This window comes from Protopterus annectens, chromosome 8.part1 (assembly GCF_019279795.1).
Source record: "Protopterus annectens isolate FY-2018-M chromosome 8.part1, PAN1.0, whole genome shotgun sequence".
NCBI classification, from domain to species: domain Eukaryota; kingdom Metazoa; phylum Chordata; order Ceratodontiformes; family Protopteridae; genus Protopterus; species Protopterus annectens.
Window position 1 is genome coordinate 313,018,733 of NC_056742.1, and position 22,950 is coordinate 313,041,682.

General features: G+C 44.2%; 1 protein-coding gene across 1 annotated transcript in view; it reads right to left on the bottom strand.

The window, feature by feature from the left end:
* Window positions 1-22,950, bottom strand: part of GLG1 (golgi glycoprotein 1) — a 3,171,999-nt gene that overhangs the window by 2,475,613 nt on the left and 673,436 nt on the right. Inside the window, exon 5 of the mRNA XM_044081599.1 lies at window positions 22,573-22,776. Coding sequence (XP_043937534.1) covers window positions 22,573-22,776 — 204 coding nt within the window. The remainder of the gene's footprint in view (window positions 1-22,572; window positions 22,777-22,950) is intronic.

Consider the following 22,950-nt stretch of genomic DNA (forward strand, 5'->3'; position numbering starts at 1 on the left):
GGAGTAATAGAGGTGAAAAAGGGATGTATACTCCCCGCTCTGGAGGGAGAAGGAACAAGCAAGACTCCCATCTGTATCTGTGTGCAAATGAACTTCCGCATCCGGCCAAAGCAGAGCGCTCTGGGGATTCATTCCTCGGCCTATCCTTTTTGGCAGATTTGTTCCCAATCGCCGGGCCTCTTGGTGGGAGTTTCAGTCCCAGAGGCCGGGGAGGTGGCCGGAGCAGTAGTCGGTAGCACAGTGCTCGAGTCCCCGAAGAGGGAAGAAGGCCCTTAAGTATTCACTTGTCCCTCCTGTCTTAAAGTGCCTGGGGATTAAAACCAGCAGATGGAACAGGAGGGTCTGGAGATGAGCTGCCCCTAAGCACACGATGCACAAAGTGTGGCCATCTGATGGGGAGAACTTAAGGCCACACACTGTACACTTTTTGAAACATGGCCTGGGAGTGTCAGACATATCCCATGCAGGCCCAGCACACTAACACTCAAACCATGCACACAAGGAAAAGGAGAGGGAGAGTGTTTTTTTTTTTTTGTTAACCGGAGGAAATGCAGAGTGGGAAGTAGAAAGCAGAGGAGAGAGAGAGAGAAGATATAATCCCAAAAAAAACACCACAACTTGCAATGCTGACAGCTCAGATCACGATGTGGACATTGCAGGCGGCAAATGAGATCCGAAGAGAAGGAGACAGGAGCATTATGGGTAAGGGGAGGAGCTTTGAGCTTGGATCAGATGTTTGATATGCAGCAGAGTCGGATCAGACACGGATTCGGGAACCCACAGGTTGAAGATCAAATGAAGACTATTACTTCAAATCAATCTATTATAGTTTTGACACATCCAGATTTATGTCTGCATTGAGTCTTACTGCAGTTGAATAAAAACTGTTCATGAATCTGGAGGTCCTGCAGCGGTTACTTTAACCTTCTACCAAAGGCAAGTTTAGTGAACCAAACATACGCTGGATGAAGTATAACTATAACTATTTTGTGGGACCTCTGTTTACATCTCAGTTCAAAGAACTCCAGTAAGGTAGGAAGACTAGTGCTCACGATCTTTTCTGCTATTATACTTTGCAGTTTCTTCCTTTCAGCCATTGTGCTGTTACTGAACCATACAGTGCAGTTGCTCGTGACAATGCTCTCGATGGCTCCTCTATAGAAGGCAGAGTATTCATAGAGAGCTTTGCTTTTCTCAGCCTTCTTAGGAAGTGTAGTCGCTGGTGGGCTTTATTTATTAGCTGGCCTGTGTTTGTACTCCAAGGATGATGCTCTGACATATGTACCCCCAGGAACTTTGTAGTTTGGAGACTCTCCACTTCTTCACCATTGATCTTGAGGAGCAGGTGTATGACAGAGCCATTTCTGAAGCCAATAATAATTTCTTTTGTTTTATTAAAGTTCAGGTCCAAAGTGTTGTTACTGCACCATTCAATCAAGGAGTTGACCTTCTTCCTATACCTACTCTCGTTATCACTACTTAGGAGTCCTACCACTGTGGTGTCATCTGCAAATTTGATGTGGTTGTTGCTAGCTTTTGCACAGCAGTCGTGGGTAAGGATTGTGAACTGTAGAGGACTCAGCGCACAACCCTGGGGTACTCAGATGTTGATTGTAATACTCCCTGAAGTGTTGTTACCAGCATAGGTTCTTTGTGGTCTTCCAGTCAGGAAATAGAGGATCAGCTGCACAGCCCTTTAAAGTGCAATGAAAATTTATATGCTCCTTCCTGATTTCTTATTTTTTTGCACGTTTGTCACACTTGCATGTTTCAGATCAAACAAATGTAAATATTAGACAAAGATAACCAAAGTAAACACAAAATGCAGTTTTAAAGAGATATTTTATTAAGGAAAACTATCCAAACCTACATGGCCCTATGTGAAAAAGTAATTGCCCCCTAAACCTAATAAATGGTTGTGCCACCCTTAGCATCAACAACTGCAATCAAGCGTTTGCAATAACTGGCAAAGGGTCTTTCACACAGCTGTTGAGGAATTTTGGCCCACTCTCTGCAGAATTTTTAAAATTCAGCCATATTGGACGGTTTCCGAGCATGAACCGCCTTTTTAAGGTCATACCACAGCATCTCAAATGGATTCAAATCTGGACTTTGACTGGGCCAATCCAAAACCTTCATTTTGCATTTTTTGTTTTAAGCCATTAAGATGTAGACTTCCTGGTGTGTTTTGGATCACTGTCCTACTGCAGAACCTAAGTGCGCTTCAGCTTGAGGTCATGAACTGATGGCCGGACATTCTCCCTCAGGATTTTTTGGTAGACAGCAGAATTCATGGTTCCATCAAAGCAGCCCCAGACCATCACACTGCCACCACTATGTGACTGTTGGCATGATGTCCTTTTCCTAAAATGCTGTTACTTTTACGGCAGATGTAATGGGATGCGCACCTCCCAAAAAAGTTCTTGTTTCGTCAATCCACAGAATATTTTCCCAAAAATCTTGGGGATCATATTGATGTGTTTTGGCAAAAATGATACGAGTCTATGTTCTTTTTGGCCAGCAGTAGTTTTCGCCTTGGAATTCTGCCATGCAAGCCACTTCGCCCAGTCTCTTTCTTATGGTTGCTCATGAACACTGACCTTAACTGAGGCAAGTGAGGCCTGCAATTCTTTAGATGTTGTAATGGGTTCTTTTGGGACCTCTTGGATGAGTAGTCCCTGCACTGTTTGGGTAACTTTTGTAGGCCGACCAATCTTGAGAAGGTTCACCACTGTTCCATGTTTTCTCCATTTATGTATAATGGCTCTCACCGCGGTTCGCTGGCGTCCCAAAACTTTAGAAATGGCTTTGTAACCTTTTCCAAACTGACAGGTGTCAATTACTTTGTTTCTCATCTGTTAAGTAATTTCTTTAGATCACCGCATGTCTTCCTTTTTGGGATCTTTTGGCCTACTTCACTTTGACAGGTTCTATTTAAGTGATCTCTTGATTCAACAGGTCTGACAGTAATCAGGGATGGGTGTGGCTAGTGACATTGAACTCAGCTTTCCCAAAAATATGATTAATCACAGTTACTTCATGAATTAACAAGGGGAACAATTACTTTTTCACATAGGGCCATGTAGGTCTGGATAGTTTTTTTTTTCCCCTTAATAAATAAAATAATCACTTAAAAACTGCACTTTGTGTTTACTTGGGTTATCTTTGTCTAATATTTGTATAATATTTGATGATCTGAAATGCTTAAGTGTGACAGACATGCAAAAATAATAAGAAATCAGGAAGTGGCAAATACTTTTTCATTTCACTGTATGCCAAAGTTGATTAGCTTTTCTGTAAGTTGCATTGGAATCACTGTATTGAATGCCGAGCTGAAATCTATTTACAGCCTGGCATAGTTCTCTTCAAGAAGCTCCAATGTAAGGTGAAGTGCCACCAAAATGCCATCAGCAGTTGATCTGTTTGCCTGGTAGGCAAACTGCAGTAGGACAAAGGAATCAGGTAGTACTGTAGTACCCCGTCATTCAAAGCTTATCATTACATTTGATGCAAGGGCTACTGGCCTGTAATCATTTAGGCAGGTGGGGTTGGCTTTTTCAGGCAGAGGGATTATGTTTGTAACTTAGAATCATGCTGGTACGTTTTTCTGAACAAGCGAGGTATTGAAGATGTCAGTCAGGACTATGCTCAGTTGGTCTGCACAACTTTTCAATACTTTCCACAGAACGTTATTAGGGCCAGCAGCCTTCCTGGAGTTCACTTTTCTCAGTTGGTTCCTTACATCCACTGCACTGACGTAAAGTACTGCCTCTTTTTGGTCACCGAGAAGCTTTACAATCTCCAGGTTGTTTTTCTCTTCAAACCTGCCATAAAACGTGTTTAGATTGCCCAGAAATTCAGTGCTATCATCACAGTTAGCTGGCTTGGCATAGTAGTCAGTTAACTGTTGATTACCATGCCACAGGCTTCTGAAGTCTTTCACATTCTCGAAGCATCCTTGTATCTTTCCATTCTCCCTCTTGGCCTCCCTGATACCCTTTTTTTAGGATTACCCTTGCCACACTTTGACCCTTCTTATCCTTTGCCCTGAAAGCAGTGTTTCTTGCCTCAGCAGCTTGTACACCTTGCTGTTTAGCCATGTTTTTGTTTGGCTCTAACATTTTTGATGTTAGTTGCATCCTCCACACATTTGGATAAATAAGCCACAGTTGTCAAAGTATACTCATCTATGTTCACCAGATTGTTCATCGTGGCTGCCTCCCTGAAAACATCCCAGTTTGATTTCAAAGCAGTCCCTGACACTTTCCATGGCGCCCTCAAGACGGACTCTAATCTGTTTCACACTAGGCTTATCTCTGATCAAGAGAGGTTTGTAAGCTGATATTAGTTTTATGGACATATTATCAGGGCCACTCAGGTTTGGTTGTTGTACAGCTCTGTATGCCCCTTTTATGTTAGTGTAAGCCTTGTCTAGAGTGTTTACTCCCCTTGTGGGAAAATCTACAATTTGTTAGCAACTGAGAAGCACGTCCATAACATCTGCTTTGTTGAAGTCACCAGCTATTATAAATGCACGGTCAGAATTCTTGCACTGCAGCTCACATATAGTATTATGCGGTCTACTCAGTGCTTCAGTGATGTTAGCACTTGGTGGTATATATACAGTTGCTACATAGACACCATTTAGTTCTCTAGGCACATAAAAGGTCTGCATTTCAGTATCAGAAAATTCAACATTTACACAGCAATGTTCACTCAAAATATTAGTTTTGTACCAGCCATCTTTCACAAAAATGCACACTCCACCTCCATTAGCTTTCCCACAAAGAGCTAGGTTCCTATCAGCTCTGAACAAAGCGAAACCATCAAGGCTTACAGCACTGTCACTAATCCTGTTATTTAGCCAAGTCTCTGTGAAGATTAACAGACCGGAATTTCTCATCTTGTTTGTGGTGTTGAGATCAAGCCTGAGAAAGTCCATCTTGTTGTCTAATGAACATACATTTGCTAACAGAACTGAGGGAAGTACAGGCCTGTGAGGTTTGTTTTCAATCTGGCAGCAGTTCCAGCTCTGCAGCTTCTTTTTCTGGTTCTATTACATCTTTTCCTTCTGGGTTTCATCCTGACTGTTCCCGAACCTTCCATTCCCTGACTTAAATATTCTGTAGCTTGTTTAGTTAGGAAGTTGAGTTCCGGCATTTCTGTGAGTGTTATAGGCCCCAGATGCGCTATAGTAAGCAGGTAATTCAGCCAAAATGATGGCACAATTGAATACTTGATTTCCAGAAGATTCCATCTGCTGTAAGTTACTGTAAAATCATTTAAATGACTGGAAAATGATTCTCATATTTTTGCCAGAAAAATAAGACACATTAAGCAATCCTGTATCATTAGCTAACACAGTCGCAGCTTCCTTGAGGTGCCGGAACCACAACAGCTGTGGGGTCAGGAGATCTTTTCTTGGATTTATCAGAGCAACTCTCTGGTCTGTTTTTAGACTTCTTTAACCTTATCCTTTTCTCTCTTTCAATTACCCCATACCTTATCTTTTCTTCTCAGAGGAAGGGAAAGAGGTGGATGTCTCTGGTTCTGAAGAAATTTTTTAACCCTGTCTGCAGGGGAAGAAGGCCTTTTAAAGTTAAGTTTTTCTCTTCTCACCTGGAGGACTCTAGTGCCAAAGACAGCACAACTGCAGCATGAATCCTGCAAATGGGAAAGCCCCAAACAATAGACACACCGATTGTGGGTCTTAAGGGTAGGGTTACCATATCTGGTTATACAAAAAAAGGAGGATAAAAAAGTGTGTGCTAGTATTATACCAGCAGACATTTTTTTGTCCTCTTAGGGTTGCCAGATTCTTGACTGGCTGGTTCGGGACAAAAGGTCTTTCACACTAGGTGAAGACCCAAAAAAAAAAAGTCTTTAGTCTTTAATGCAGAACATCGCAGTTCCACATTAAAGACAAGTATCTCAGTGTTTGGCTCATATACTGGCCTACGGGCCAATCAAAAACTTGCACAGCGGACCCTCTTCTGTTCAATGTGGATCAAGCAGTTCCGCATTAAACAGAGCTCAGCTTTTCGATATTTTTGATTGGCTTCTATGAACCAATCAAAAACTCGCATAGCAAACCCTTTTCTGTTCAATGCGGAACATCAAGAAGATCCGCATTGAACAGAGCTCCGTTTTTCGATTTTTTTGACTGACTCGTATACCGGTATACGAGCCAATCAAAAATTCGTACAGCAGACCCTCCTCTGTTCAATGTGGAATATCAAGCAGTTCCACATTGAAGAGAGCTCAGTTTTGCAATTTTTGATTGGTTGGTATAACGGTATATGGGCCAATCAAAAAAAAAAAACACAAAGTGAAGGAAAGAGGAAATAGGGAAGTCTGTTTTTTGAAAATTCTGCGATTTGTCCGGGTTCAAAAACCACCCGAACAAGAGCCCAAAGACAGGGTGTGTCCGGGGAAACCTGGACGTATGGTAATTTTACTTAAGGGGTATTTATGCCCACAGGAGGAACACTTTTTAAAAATGGTTGACATCAGAATAACTATAAAGATGTATACAACTACAAGTTATCTAAACACCTAGTTTACTAACTACCTATCCTAATACAATATGTAGGAACGCACAGAAGGAAAATAGAAAATTACACTGATCTACCTTAAACAATTACTAACGTTAACTATTAGGCTCCAGCAGTGTTATCAAAATTATGAAAAGGGAAGAAAAGTTTCCAACTACCATGAAAAGAGATGGAGCTTTCGGTCAAGTGACAAAAAGATCAGAGGTAATTCAGGTAGGAAACAATTGTGGGTAGGGAAGGAGTCATACCTTGGTATAAGGCGCTGAGGTCAAACCTGGCAGGATCATACAATTTTTATTTATTTTATTTTACAATTGTTAACCGGGCTAGTCTAACTGGTTATATGTCCATTTTCAGTAGAGGCCCGGGGAGAAAAGCTCCACCTTATGCTAAATATAACCGCAGAACAAACGCAACAGAAATTTCAAAATAATTACAATACAAAATTGCACTTGAACATTGTAAAAACACCAGAGAGAACATGAATACATGGTATAGTAATACAGTAGATCTAGGAGAAACTGCCAGGATGAAGGGTTGACAGCTGACATGAGGGAGAGTAAGAAAAAAGTAAGTTAGGATAAAAATTAAATTAATAAATTAATTTCAAAAAGAAATATATACTCAAAAGCACATAAACATACAGCAGTTAAGATAAGCCTGCTAGAAGTAGTGGCAATTTTAGGATTGTATATACTAAAGGGTAATACTTTGACAATAAAAGCCTGTGAAGAGGAAGAGCAAGAAAGGAAACTATATATCCTGACTGTTATTTTGGCTGGGGAATAGACAGTATTGCTAAGCAGCCAGTTTAATATGGGTTGGTGCATGGACATAGCCATTGTGTTTTAAGGAATGATTTTAGCTCAGTTTTAAAGAGCGGTAATGATGCAAGTAATTGTAGATTGCCAGGAAGCCTGTTCCCGATTTTCCCTACAGAATTAGCAAAGAGGGAGTCTCCAGCTTTGTTAAAGGATTTCTGAATGGTTACTAGTAATTTATTTGCTGAGCTAAGGGTAGTAAGATTTCTAAAGGGAGGGATTAACTTCCTGAGAATAGGAGTATTATTGGGTTGAAGAAGCATCTTATGGGTTATAGTAAGTCCTTGAAGTAGTAGCTGATTTTGTAGTTCAAGCCATCCTAATTGTTTAAGATTGAGACAATGGTGAGTTCCGAATGGTGTGCCAGTGGCAAATCTGGCAATGTTGTTATAGGAGGTTGCCAGTTTAAGGTTATTTTTGGAAAGATTGGTATAGATGGGTGCGGCACAAAAGAGGGTAGAGATTAGGTGGATGTGGGCAATGGTGGTTCTGGCTTCATGGGTTAAGAAAGACTTGATTCTGTACAGAGAGCCAAGTTTTCTGTAACAGTTTTGATAGTTGTTCCGATATGTGTATCAATGTTCAGATGTTAATCTATTGTTACACCTAATAGTTTGGTGGTTGGGTCTGGAGCAATCGTATTACCATTATTGGCTTTGACAGTAAGAACAGTAGGTAAAGACTTAATCGTTGGAGTACAAAAGAGTAGTTTGTTATTTTGGCATTTAGTAGGAGGCATCGTTGTTTTAACTTTTTCCACTGAGTTAAATACAGCTTGTGTAATGGTTTGAATCTCATCGAACGAGGAGGCAGTACACACTAGAGTAGAATAATCTGCATATTGAATGTAGGTGGCTTGAGGAATATCTAAATGCAGATTGTTAATACAGAGAAGAGGAGAGGTCACAGGATTGAGCCTTGTGGGACCCCTAGATTAATAGGAATATGAGATGAAAGGTTATTGTCCGAGTGGACAGCTTGCTGTCTGTTTTCTAAATAGAGCTTGAACCATTTTAGTGCCTGAGCTGAAGGAGTGTTTATAGAAAGTCCAGACATATTTGGTGGTTCATCAGGCTTTAGAAAGGTCAAGAAAGAGAGCTGCAGAGAGTTTGTTATTGTTACGGTGTTTATTAATGCACTCAGTGAAGGACAAAAGAGCAGTAGTGGTGCTATGGAAAGGTCTAAAGCCATGCTGACAGTCAGATAGTAGGTTAGTTTGGAGAAGGTGATCAAGCAGTTGCTGGCGGATGCATTTTTCCATTACTTTCGCTAGAGGAGAGAGTAGGGCTATGGGGCGAAAGTTTGGAAGTTCAGTTGAGTTACCACCCTTGTGTAGTGGAATAATATATGATTTTCCAAAGAGATGGAATGGAGCCTTCGGAAATGGTTCTACTGATAAGAATGGAAATGGGGTAGGATAGTACTTTAGCTGCAATTTCCAGATATCCTGCTGGTAGATCAGCAGAGGAGGTGCAAGGTTTAAGTTTGGTGAGTAGGGTAAAGATAAGGGATTGTAGGAGCCGGCTTAAGTTGCAAGGTTGGGAGTGTGCTAGTCCAAGGGGATGGGAGGGATGAGTTACCAGGAGGTACAGAGTTGGCAAGAGAATGAACTGTTTCAGTAAAGAAGGTATTAATGGTGTCAGCAATCTCATTAGGAACGTTTCAGGAGACTCCAGCAGGGGTTGGAGTCTTGATGTGGCCTGGGTGTAAATGTTTATTTATAGCAGACCAGAAAGTTTGTGGTTTTTGTTTATGTTTGTGCTGGAGTTTAAAGTAGTTCTTTTTGTCGAGGAGTACCGCTTTTTTGGTGGTATTTCTTAAATGTTAACAGTTCTAGTGGTCTATTGGGTTTTTAGAATTTCTCCATTTACACCAGATCTCATTTCTTACTAAAATTTGTCTAGTCTCTTTTGTAAGCCAAGGAGCAGTTTTACTTCTAGTTCTTATAGATCTAGTAGGGGCATGGTATTCAAGGATTTGTAAGAATTTGGAGTTAAAAAAAGATACTGCTTCCTCAAGAGAGCAGTTTTAAGGGATACCAGTCACAGGCCTGCAGCTCAGCTGGGAAGGTAAGACAGATTAAAATCTTTTTTGTTCTGAGTGGTTTTGAAAGTGGTTTGGTTGGGAATAAGAAGTTATGTACCTACCATAACGTTCCACGTTAGTTGTCTTCTTACCTGCTGGATTGGTTCGGAGCCGATCCACGGCTTCGACTCGGCCTTCTACTAAAGCTCGAGAGCTATTTACTGGCTCGAAGCCTCCCCATATCCCACAATACTAGGCGTCAGATACCCAGATCTCATTTGGCAGAGTTAACACCATGGGAAAAAAAATTTTTAAGGACACCTGTCCAAACTACAAGGTTTACCTGCAGTACTAAAAACAGAGGACGACGAAACCTAGATAAAACTCAGCCAGAGGAAGAAGGCCTCAAAAGGGATTCTTCTCTGTCTGTCCAGGCTAGGGGGATGGAGGCTGGGACGCAAGAAAGAAGGTGAGAAGAAAACTAACATGGAACGTTATGGTAGGTACATAACTTCTTAATGTTAAGTTGTCTACCTTGCCTTCATTCTTGCTGGATGGGACAGCGTCCCTAGCACCTTAGCCCTGGGTGGCTCATCGGAACAGACTCTTGAGCACAGTGGAACCAAAATCAGCTTGACTCCTGGAGGCTATATCCAACTTATAATGTGAAATGAAAGTATGAGGAGTAGCCCATGTGGCTGCAGCACAAATAGATTCCATTGGTAGTCTTGCTTGAAAAGCTACCGACGTAGCTAACGCTCTGGTGGAATGAGCTTTTGGTTTTGTAGGGAGTTCTTTATGTCTCAGTTGATAAATCAAAGTGATAATAGAGGCCAACCACCTGGATAAAGTTACTTCAGACACTGGGAGGCCCTGCTTGCCCTCAGCATAGGATAGGAAGAGTTGGTCCGATTTTCTTGTTTTAGTCCTATCCAAATAAAAACGTAATTGCCTGTGAACGTCCAATTGGTGTAACTTTTGTTCAACTCTGTTCGAATAGTTAGGAAAAGACAGGTAGATCAATAGTCTGATTCAGGTTTGTCTCAGAAGGAATTCTGGGCAGAAAAGAGGGATTAGTCCTTAGTGAAACTCTATCCTTGTGAAAAACAAGATAAGGAGGATGAATACAGAGGGCTTGAAGTTCCGACACTATCCTAGCTGAGGTGATGGCTACTAAGAAGGGTCTCTTCCAGGAGAGTAATTTTAAGGAACAGGAGGCCGCAGATTCTAAGGGAGGGAGAATCAAGGAAGTGAATATGAGGTTTAAATCCCACGGAGGCGGGGGATCTCTAACCGGGGGCCTAAGTAAAACAGTCCCTTTAAGAAAGGCCTTACAAAGTTTGTGGAACATGATGCTGGTTTCTGACAGGCCAGCGTGGAAATTAGCGATAGCAGCCAATTGGACCCTAATAGTGGCAGACTAGGAACCTGCTCGAAAGAGTTCTGCTAAAAAATCTAGAACGTGATGGACACGGGCTGTAAAGGGGTCTATATTTCTAGCCTCCGCCCAGAAAGAGAAACGTTTCCACTTACTAGCATAAGTCTTCCTGGTAGCAGACTTGTGCGAAGAAAGGATGATTTCACGCACTGAGAAATATGTGGAAGCCTGGCTAAGGTTGGAAGTGGAGCAACCAAGCCGTTTGGTTTAAAGACTGAAGGGATTGGTGCAGCCTGTCCGACTGATGGTCCAAGAGGTCTGGCACTGAGTCCAGATTCCAAGGCTGCTCCAGCAGGTGACTGCAGGAATGGGAACCAAATTTGTCGAGGCCAGTAAGGGGCAATGATGATCATCCTGGATCCCAATGCGGTCACTTTCTGAATTAAGGGAAAGGGTGGGAATGCATACAGAAGACCCCGGGGCCAATCGTGAACTAGAGCGTCTCTGGGGGAGTGGCCGGGGAGGGGGAAGAGAGTGAAGAAATCGTCGCACTTGCTGTTAAGAGGGGTTGCGAAAAGGTCGCAGCAAGGTTGACCCCATCTGCGGAAAATTTTGTCCACTATTAACTGATTGAGAGACCACTCGTGAGGCATGAGAATAGCTCTGCTTAGCCTGTCTGCTATGACGTTGGACTTCCCGGGAATGTGCGTTGCTATCAGAAACCGTTGAGAGGAGATCGCCCACTGCCAGAGTCTGAGTGCTTCTCGACATAAGGGATAGGACCTGGTTCCGCCCTGCTTGTTGATGTACCACACTACAGACATATTGTCTGTCTGAATTGCAACAGTCCCGGTGGGTAGAGAGTCCTGAAGAGCTTGCAACGCTAAAAGTACCGCTCTCATCTCCAAGACGTTTATGTGCAGGTAGTACTCTAGAGGTTGCCAAGTGCCCTGGACAGTCCTGCCCTGAAAATGCCCGTCCTGCCCTGAAAATGCCCCCCCACCCGATCAGGGAAGCATCCGTTGTCACCGTGGCAACAGGAGGAGGAAGAACAAACGGTCTGCCTTGAAGTACTTGAGAGGAGACCATCCAAGACAGGTGGTCTTTGCATGACTGGGTGATTACTATGTTGAGACATCGGAAGCTGTTGAAAAGACCATTGGGTAAAAAGCATCCATTGAAGAATCCACATGTGGAAACGAGCCAGGGGGATCAATGTGATTGCTGCTGCCATGAGACCCAAGGTTTTCAGTACAAATCTGGCCTGAATTCTCTTGCACTGTAGTAAGGTCTGGACATGTCGGCGAATGTCTGATACTCTTTTCTAAGGGAAGTTTTGACGACAGCTCTTTTGTATTTAATCTTGCGCCTATGAAGGTTATAGATTGACAAGGTGATAATGCAGACTTTTCGAAGTTTATAAAGATACCTAGCTCGGAACAAGTTTGGATGGTATAATCCCTGGCTCGCACTAGCTGATGCCTGGTGGAAGCAGTCAGGAGCCAGTCATCTAGATATGGAAACACCTGGAATCCTCGCTGTCTCAGGTGAGCCGTAACCACTGCCATGCATTTGGTGAACACCCTGGGGGCTGTGGTGAGACCAAAGGGCAGGGCTCTGAATTGACAGTGACTGGCTCCCAGCCGGAAGCGGAGAAACCTTCTGGAGCGTCTGTCCATTTTGATATGGTAGTACGCATCCTGAAGGTCTATGGAGCACATCCAATTGTCCTGACCTAAAAAGGGTAGAATGGACTGAAGTGTGACCATCCGGAACTTCGTTCTTTGAACAGATTTGTTTAACCTGCTGAGATCCAAAATGGGTCTCCAGTCCCCTGTCTTTTTTGGTACCAAACAGAACTTGGGAGTAAATCCCGGATCCTTGCTGGTCTGCTGGGACTGGCTAGATGGCCGTTTTGTCTAGCAGTTTTGAAATTTCTAGTACTGCTTAATCCCTTAGACCGGGTGGAACATCCGGAAGGGACCTGTTTGTTTGTACAGGGGTGTGGACAAAGGGGATTTTGTAACCCTCAGATATGATAGACTGTACCCCATTTGTCTTGCGTGAGGAGTTGCCAGGCTTCTGGGTACAGTGACAATCTTCCCCCGACTGCCTCCGAAGGTGGACAGTTGGGCAGCCCCTCAGGGGTGCTGAAAGAGTTTGTCAGAGAAAGATTCTCTGCTACCCTGAATTTGCGGACCCCCTCTGCCCCTCGGGCGGCGTCTATTATTGTTCCCTCCTCTGCCCCTGGAGGGAAACTCGCCACGTGTGTCAGGCACGGCTCCCTGGGGTTTCCGAAACCACATTTTGCCACTCTTCTGACCTTTAGGGTATGGCCTAGAGGGAGTAGAAAAACGGACTCCCACGGCAGAGAGAGTCTTGCCTTCCTGCTCACACCTGGTAAGGGTATCCTTCACCTGTGGTCCAAACAGAGCAGAACAATCGAAGTGGGTATTAGTGAAGGACGCCTTAAAGGGGACAGCAAAGTTGCATAACCGCATCCAGGCATGTCTTCTCAAAGCCACGCCTGTACCTGCGGCCCTACTCGCCCCATTGGCTGCATAAGAAATGAGCCGCATGGAGGAGTTGACTATAGAGTTAAGGGTCACCAGCTGGGAGTTGATCTTGTCCTGAGAACCCGCAGCTGATGGATCCTGAAGGGTACCACCCAGTTCCTTAAAAAGATCCCTTTGAAGGTGGGTGTAATGGCACAGATAATTCAGCGACCGCATGGAAAAGGTCACTGAAGAAAACATCCACTTCCCGTACCTGTCCATTGTCTTAGATTCTTTACTAGGTGGATGGACAGGCACCGAAGGATCAGCCAACTCCTTCTTAGTGGCTGCTGCCACCACCATGGCATCAACAGGGGCACCTTTTGTCAAATTGTTTGTCGGATGGGGCTGTAATAAACTTAGTGGGCCTGCGGGGAGTTGGTTCCACTGTGTCTGGGGCTGTCCACGCCCTTCGAGCCACCACTTCCATGAGCAGGTCGAAAGGCAGAGACACCCAGGAGGTGGAAGGGCAAGAACCAAACGCATCCAGGTACACAGACTCGTCCTCAGAAGGGTTGAGGGCAGTCCAGTTTCCCCTCTGCCTAAGGATCTCTAGGATGTCTGAAAAGGAGACATCCTCAGAGGAGGGATCTTGGGGACCCTTCCGAATCCTCCAAGTCGGTATCAGAAGTGACTGACTCTGGGGAGTCATGTTTCCTCTTACATTTTCTCTTCCAAGGGGGCTCCTCCGAATGATCAGGGGAGGCAACGGAAGAGGAAGATGCGGCCAATGGGGAGACCTGGAGCGTCTGTTCTCCACGCTTGGGGTCAGGAGGGTGAACAGAGACCGATGCAGGCACCATGGGGGAGGAGCCGAAGGGGCCGATTGTGGAGCCAACACAGGAGTCAGCATGCTCCTCATGACCTCGAAGGCGCCCCCATCGGGCAGAGCAGAGGGTACCCAATCCGTAAAGAAGTGAACCACTCCCGGCACCGAGAAAGACGGCTCCAAGGCCAATGTTGGGACCTAGCTCACCTGCGCCAAAGCCCCGAGAGGGAGAACGGGGTCGGAGAAGGATCCAATGCCACTTACCCCCTCGGAGCAGACGAGGGAGTCTCGGTGCCGAGATCCCTCCAAGGAAGGAACCAATGAAGAGATCGGAGCCGAAGAAGGAGCCGAAAGGTGTGGTATCGCCTGCGACGCTTCCAAGATTCGAGCCCCAGCCAGCTCCGGCTCCAAACACAAAAGGGGAGTCGGAGGAGGAACTGTTGAAGACACCGGGATAGCCACAGTCTGTTGAGAAGGGCTGGTTAACATCTTGGCCAGGGCCTGCGATTTAAGTAGTCTACTGACCACCCTCTCTAAGCCATGGTCGAATAACCTGGAAGACGGAGAGGAATGGGACCTATGGCTCCGTTCCGACTGCAGCAATGGTGACCTCGGAGCCAAGCGAACCGATTCTAGGGAAGGGGACCTAGAACATTTCCGGCCTAATGACTGTTCCGATATTAAAGTCGGAGCCGATAGAGGTCTAGAGGTGTCGGCCCCAGCCAGAGCAGACGAAGAGTCAGATGCCACGCCCGGCGACGGCTCCGAACTGGGAGCCAACGGCACGGCGGGCTTTGAGGATTTCCCAGACTGAGGCTTCGCCGGGGATCCCTCTGGCTTGAGTAGGCCTCTCAATATAAGTTTGTTCCTACGCTCCTGCAGGACTCTCCGGCTGAAGGCATGACAGCCCTGCAGGTGTAGGGAACCCAAGCAATGCACGCAAGAAATGTGATCGTCTGTCAGAGACATCTTCTGACAGCACGAGTCACACTTCTTGAAGCCTGAAACTTTGGTATCTTTGGACATACTGGCCCGGGGATACCAAAGAGAAAAGTACAGTTTTGTACCTACCATAAATGTAGATGTTCGAAGATCCACATTGCTGCAGTCCTTACTTATGGGTAGTCCGCGGACCTCGGTCGGCCCGAATACCAAAGTATTAGGCTGACGTCGGTCATGGGCACCTAGAACTGACATCATAGCGTCAGGGTATAAAGGCGCATGACCGACGTCATATCCTCAGTCTTTTCTTGCCCCAGATGTCAGAAGGCCAAACAAGAAAGGCCACAGCCAAAAACAGAATACCTCCCAAAAACATGCCCAACAACAACCATCACCTAAAGCATAGCACCCTGTTAAACTACAGTGGGGAAGGAGGGAGGGTAAATTGGACTGCAGCAATGTGGATCTTCGAACATCTACATTTATGGTAGGTACAAAACCGTACTATGTTCTTCATCTCACATTGCTGCAGTCCTTACTTATGGGTAGAATCCCAAAGCAACGGGAAAGGGAGGTTGGTAAAAATCATAAAGCATTAGGGGCTGCTAAAATGCCCTGTAAAATTGCAGTGGCAAATCCAGCCCTAGACTTAGAATAGAGAGGAAGGTGGTAATGTTTAGAAAAGTATGCACTGAACTCCAAGTAGCTGCCTCCAAAATGTCTTTGTAGCTACCCCTTAGAAAGGCCATGGAAGTAGCAGTAGCCCTAGTGGAATGAGGCCTGATTCAGCGGAATCTCCTTACCATGATGGGAATAACAGAAAGAAATACAAAACCCAATCCATTTAGAAATAGTTTGTTTTGAAACAGGTTTACCCTGTGAACCCAAGGCAAAAGAAACAAACTGCTGAGACTGTCTGAACTCCTTGGTTCTGCTCAAATAATAACATAACTGCCTGTGAATATCCAAAGTATGCAAAATTTTCTCCCCTTTATTTTGGGGGTTTGCATAAAAAGTAGGCAAATGAATAGTTTGGTTTAAGGCCACACTAGAAACAACTTTAGGCATAAAGGAAGGATTAGTACGCAAAGATACCTATCCTTATGAAAAATCAGGAAAGGCTCCACTGCCATGAGGGCCTGTAATTCAGAAACCCTTCTTGCAGAGGTAATGGCCAACAAAAAAGCAGTTTTCCATGACAAATACTTTAACTCGGCCGAGCTGCAGGCTCAAAAGGTTGTAGAGTAAGCTTTCCAACACAAAATTGAGATCCCAAGCAGGAGTAGGAGCTCTCGGGGGTCTTATATTCTTTGCCCCTCTAAGAAATTGCTTAAACAAAGGGTGAGAGAATAAAGGAGGGTCACAATCATAGTGAGCAGAAATGGCTGCAGCATGGACCTTTATCGAGGAGAAAGACAAACCCTTGTCCAATAATTCAGTAAGATATTGAAGAGCAACACTTAAATCAGGTTTGGAGACATCAAAGTCCTTTCCTTTGCTCCAAATAAAAAATCTCCTCCATTTATCAGCGTAAACTTTCCTGGTACTAGGCCTCCTGGCCTCCAAAATAACATTCAAAACTTGTTGTGGAAGCCGAGACCCTCCAGAGTCTAAAACAGAATATGCCAGGCTGTTAGATGCAGAGACTGAATCTTGACATTGAGGAAGTGATTGCCCTCTTGTGACAAAAGGTGCGGAATCAAAGGCAGAGGCCATGGAGGTTCTCGTACTAGACTCCTCAGTAGTGGGTACCAGTGTTGTCGAGGCCAATCCGGTGCTATCAAAATCATGGTTGGCTTGTCTTGTCTGGCCTTCAAAAGTACCTTGGGAAGAAGAGGCAGAGGTGGAAAGGCATATACATGCAGATTGTTCCAACTGAATGATAGGCGTCCACCTTCCAAGCTGTGTGATGAAACATTTTTGTGCAAAACTTTGGCAACTGGTAATTTAGTGGAGAAGCGAACAGATCTATGTCTGGAGTTTCCCATAACACTGTCAATTTTTGAAATACATGAGGATCCAATTTCCATTCGTGAGGATCCACTATTTGTCTGCTCAACACATCTGCTAAGGAGTTCTGTGCTCCTGGTAGAAACCTTGCTTGAAGACTGAGGTGTAGATTGAGAGCAGTTTCCCACAAAATCATCGCTTGTCTGCAAAGAGGGTAAGAATGGGTTCCCCCTTGCTTGCTGATGTACCACATGACAGTAGTGTTGTCTGTTTGAATCAACACCTGCCCTGGGTGAAGTAAGTCTTTGAAAGCCATCAATGCAAACTGGACTGCTAACATTTCCTTCAAGTTGATATGCAAATGTTGGAGTTTGACAGGCCACGTGTCTTGCACCCATTTTCCATTGAGGTGTGCTCCCCAAGCCTTGTCCGAGGCATCTGTCATTAGAATCTGACTCGCCTCTGGCGGGTCACAGAGAGTCCCTTGTTTAGGTGACATTCCTGAGCCCACCACAAAAACTCCTTCTGAATGCAAGGTATTATCTGAATGACAGTGTCTAGATCTTGGCAGTGCTGTGTCCATACATTTTTGAGATACCATTGAAGCTTCCTCATATGCAATTTGGCATTGGGAAGCACCAGAATCTAAGATGCCATGAACCCCAAGGCTTGAAGGACTGTCCTTGCAGTCAGCCTGGACCGTAGAGACATTTGATGAAAATAGAGAAAGGCTTCTTTGTTTGTCCGGGGTCAAAAGGCCATCTGGGAAGCTGTATTCAGTCTCACACCCAGAAAGCACATGTCCTGAGAGGGTACTAGACTGGACTTTGTTTCGTTCACAGAATACCTAGGCATCTTAACACTGCCATCACATAGTGTAGATGTTGAAGAAGTTCGTCCTTTTCCTGTGCAATAATCAGGCAATCGTCCAAATAAGGATAAATCTGAATTCCTCTTAGTCTGAAAAAGGCTATCACTGGAGCCAGAACCTTTGTGAACACTCTGGGCAGTAGATAAGCCAAAGGGCAATGCAGAGAACTGATAGTGTAAATTTCCAGCCAGCAGGTACCTCCTGCAACTGGGCCTGATAGGAACATGAAGGTAAGCCTCTGAGATCCAGAGTAACCATCCAGTGATCTTTTCCCAACAGAGGTAAAAGCTGTTGTAAAGTCAGCATCTTGAACTTTGGAATGTCCAGATAAGTGTTGAGGATAGATAAATCCAAAATTGGTCTCCACGTGTTCCCTTTCTTTAGAACTAGAAACAGGCGAGAATAAAATCCTAGGCCCACTTCTGACAGAGGAACTGACTGTATAGCTCCCATTTGAAGTAGTAAAGAAATTTGTTTGTGAGCCTCTATCCTTTGCGAGGAGGGCGTCTGGCATGCCCTTGAAAGGAGGCATGGTATGGAAATAGAACTTGTAACCTCGGTTTATAATGTCCAATACCCATTTGTCCTGGGTAACTAAATGCCAATTTTGTTTGAAAAGAGCCAACTTTCCTCCCAAAGGAGCTGCCAGGCAGGAAGAATCTGGCAGCTGAAGCATGAGTCATTGGGCCTGTTTACGAAAGGACTAGCCCCTGCCTTCACCAGCAGATTGAGCAGGCGAACTCCATTGTCTCGGCCTGAAGGTACTCTGAGCTCTGCCCCTACCACGCCTAGATCTACCCCTAGACTGAGAATAAGAAGGGTACGTCCACCCCTTAGTAGGCCAATTTCTACTAAACTTTGGAGGTTGTACCTGCAAAAAATCTTTAACAGTCTGCATAGACTTAGCCTTGTCTTCCATTTTCTTTAAGACTGACTCCACAGGAGGACCAAACAAAACTTCAGACTGTAAAGGGGCATCCAGAATTCTAGACTTAACATGTTCAGACAAATTCTGTTCCTTAAGCCAGGCGTGCCTACGAATAACTGAACCAGTTGCAGCCACCCTAGAAGAAGCCTGTAAAGCATCAAAACCACATTGCAAAGAGTGCTTTCCCACCTGTTAAGAAACATGCACTAAATCCTGCAATTCTTTACACTCTATGCCCTCTGCTAAAGCATCCACTTTAGATCTTAGCTGAGAAAGAAGGAAATTCTGATACTTCAACATATGAAACTGGCAGTTCAAAACTCTCATCGCTAAAGTAGAAGAGGTATACACTTTCTTACCCCATCTATCCAAAGCTCTAGCTTCCTTATCCAGAGGAACCGGATTCTTAACAACAGAGGCTCTAACACCCTTAGGCCCCTGACTAATAGTTTCTGGGTCGCCCTAGGACTCTTATACAGATATTTATGAGCCTCAGGCACCCTATAATACCTGTCAGGTTTAACTGGAGCAGGAGGCACAGAATCTGGATTAAGGGAAGCCTCCGAGAAAACATCCGAAACAACATCCAAAACCGGAGGTATAGCTAAGGGTCTATGCTGTGGCAAGAACAAGAACTCCCTGAGTCTCTTCCGTGAATCAGAGTAATCCTGTCCTTCCCACTTAAAATGCTCCCTCATGGAATGCAGAGTTTCTGAAAATGAAAAATCCTCTGGAGGAGAAGCAGAAGGAGTGGAATCCTGTGCATCAGAATCAGAATAAGGAGGGAAATCTTGAATGTCTTCAGCAGAAGACTCAGAATCATCTGAGGCCTGCTCCAAACTTTCCAACACTGGCTCCATCCTGGGCCTCTTATCAGGAGGGGGCATAGAACCTCTAATTAAAGTAATCAAATCCTCTGCCATTTTAAGCATGTGCTTTTTAGGCACAGACCCTGAAGAACCAGAACTGACACCAGAGGAAGGCAAAACAGATCTGCCCTTAGAAGGAGCCTTAGGAACAGTAACAGAAGGCCTAACCACTTTAGGCATGGAAGGGAGAATAGTAACCTGAGAGGCCCCTTCAGCCTGACCTGCCTCCTGAGAGGCCACATCTTGTAAAATCAAAGTTTCCCTCTGGGACTCAACAGAAACTTCAGCCGGATCCAGCTGTTCAGCTGTAGCTTCTAAAGATCCGGCGTCCGTAACAGACGAATCATCCTGCCTAGGCTTTAAAGATTTGTCTTTGCGCTTCTTAGTAGAAGCGGCGTGGAACATCCGACGGCATGTTATAATTACACCTCTTGCCAAAGACTAACCTAGCGCAATCTAACCTCCGTTTTATAGTGCGCTTATTAAACCTAGCACAAAACCGACACCCGACTACGTCGTGCTCCGGTCCCAAACAAGAATACAAAGCGGTGGTAATCCCTATGCGGTATCTGTTTCCCACAAGAAATACAATTATTCACTTTTCTGACATCCGGTAGTAACTGAGGCAGAAAAACAAAAATATTCCCCAACGAGTACTTAGCCAACTTGGAATCGGTCTGAAACTCGAAACGAAAAATTTCAGAGCGCCGAGCGGCACAGCGCTGCTTCTGCATCGGACCATGCGGCAAAAAAGACTGAGGATATGACGTCGGTCATGCGCCTTTATAACCTGACGCTATGATGTCAGTTCTAGGCGCCCATGACCGACGTCAGCCTAATACTTTGGTATTCGGGCCGACCGAGGACCGTGGACTACCCATAAGTAAGGACTGCAGCAATGTGAGATGAAGAACATCAATTGTTACACTAGTGCTTAAACCAGACACACAGACACAGTCACACGCCCGTACTAGATAAGTTAACAGTAGTGAGTAGAAAAAACTATCACGAACACCCACACTTACTAAAAAAAAAACTACAATAATCTAAATAAAAATTTAGGCTAAACACTACACCTATAGTTACAACAAGGGGGCAAGGGAGTTAGCCGGGGGGGGGGGGGAACTGTCTTAACAGAAAATGAGTTTCCTAAGTGGGACAAACTAGGGGATACCAGTACAACTACACTAAAAGTTAAGACAATCTAAGTCTAAGAAAATAACAGTTAAATTTTAGCTGAAAGAGATAAAGGATTAATACGACCTGAGCCAGTAAAAAGCCATAAATGGCTGAGCGACAAACGAGATCTGGGTATCTGACGCCTAGCATTGTGGGATATGGGCAGGCCTCGAGCCAGTAAATAGCTCTCGAGCTTTAGTAGAAGGCCGAGTCGGAGCCGAGGATCGGCTCCGAACCCAGACAGCAAAAATGTAGGTGAGATAGACAACTTAACAGTAAGGGTTTTTTTACCTAATTATATAGGTGAGGTAGGGATCACTTACATCGTCAGAAAGAGCATTTGCTTTGTAAAAATGGAGATGGCTATTTACTAGTATACAGTCTAAGGTGCTTTCATTTTGAGTTGGTTTATGCATTCTGGTTGGAGTAGTGATAATTTATGAGAAACCATGGAGATTTATATGGAGTGTAGATTGAGATGAGGTACAGCTATTCCAGTCAGTGTTAAAATCACCAAGTACAATGGTTTCTTGACGGAAGGAGGAGGAAAGTCCAATCTTATTATATCCTGGTGGGATAATTTCATTGTCCTTTGTTACTGGTTTCAGCCAAGTTTCAGTTAGACAAAGAGCATCAAAAGAATGGATTTCTAGGAGAGCATGGAGTTGGCTGACTTTATTTAATCTCTGTATGTTCAGGTGACCAATGAGTAAGGTGTTAGAAGTTTTAATAGAGGTAGAGGGAATGGTAAGTTGGGGATGGTAACAGTTGGAAGGGGTGTTGTTGACTGCTCCTGGGTTAGGATGAATATCACCGTGGAGTAATGGGTGTTGATGAACAATAAGTAAGAACATTAGAAGGTTATAAAAAATATTTTTCGACTTTATAGCTTGTTGGAAGATATGAGCTATTCTATGAAACTGTGGGGAGAGGTAAGTTGAGGTAGAGGTGATGTTAGCATAGCATGGTTCAAGGAACTAAGTTGACTCGGGCAGTGTTTGTTTTAGCGGCTAAGGGGATTCCCTATGGTGTAGGTGTTGATACAGAGTAAGGACAAAGGATGTAGCTAAAGTGGATAACATAGCAAGCAAAAGAGCAGAGTTTGTTTTGGTTGGAGTACAAATAGCATTGTTAGGAGGAGAAGTAGAGTGCAAAACATAAGTAGGAATGATGCAAGACAGAAAAGGTTCAGAGTAGGACAGCTGTCAAGTATGAAGTGTCAGACAGGTGTGGGTGTGTATGTACGTGATATGTCAGTATAGACTAGATGATAAATGGAAAATTAGGGGAGGGGGTGGGTCTAGTTGTGTATAGATGTAGGAGTAGTAGGGGTGGGTGGGATTTCGGTGTAGGGTAGGGGAGCAGAGTGAGCCCGTAGGGCGAATGGAGTGGGTAGAGCCAGAGAGGGGATACATTTCATGGAGAAACATCAGGAAAGTTTGAAGATCAGAAGGTATGTGTGAACGGTAGAGGAGGATAGTAACAAGGATTTCAGGAAAGATTAAGGCAAAAATAGAAGAGTAAAGAATGAGGTAAGAAGCTACAGTGACACGGATAAGACAGCGAAAGGCTGGCAGCTCAGAAATCACTATGGAGAAGGTTAAGTAATACAACTCATATGTTGAATCGGATAAAAAGGAAAATGGATACACTTATATGCTCTGTAAACAGTTCTAAAACACATAGGGTCAATAACGCATCCAAATAACTCATTTATCACCAAATACTTACATTTTCACAAAACCGCTCACGGTCTTCTCGGCAAGAGAAATACAAGTATCGGTCCAAATGAAAATCATCTGATGAAAGTTCTGCTACACGAAGGATGGATTTCTTACAGTCTTCCGTGATCTGGTACTGAGGTGTTTGTTGTTCTGCTTCTTTAACCAAGGCTTTCTCCAGACAAGCCACAACTTCTCCTTGAGAGTGGACATCCTTAAAGAATAAAAAAATCTTTAACACAATGCATGCTACTATACAGATTCACACACTACTAGCTTTTTGATGCCAGCAATTGGAAAGAAAAACTGCATACAATGCTATCAAAACACTGGCAGTCTTAACTCGAAATGCTGGCTTTTAACACACAATCTGTAATTAGATCAAAAT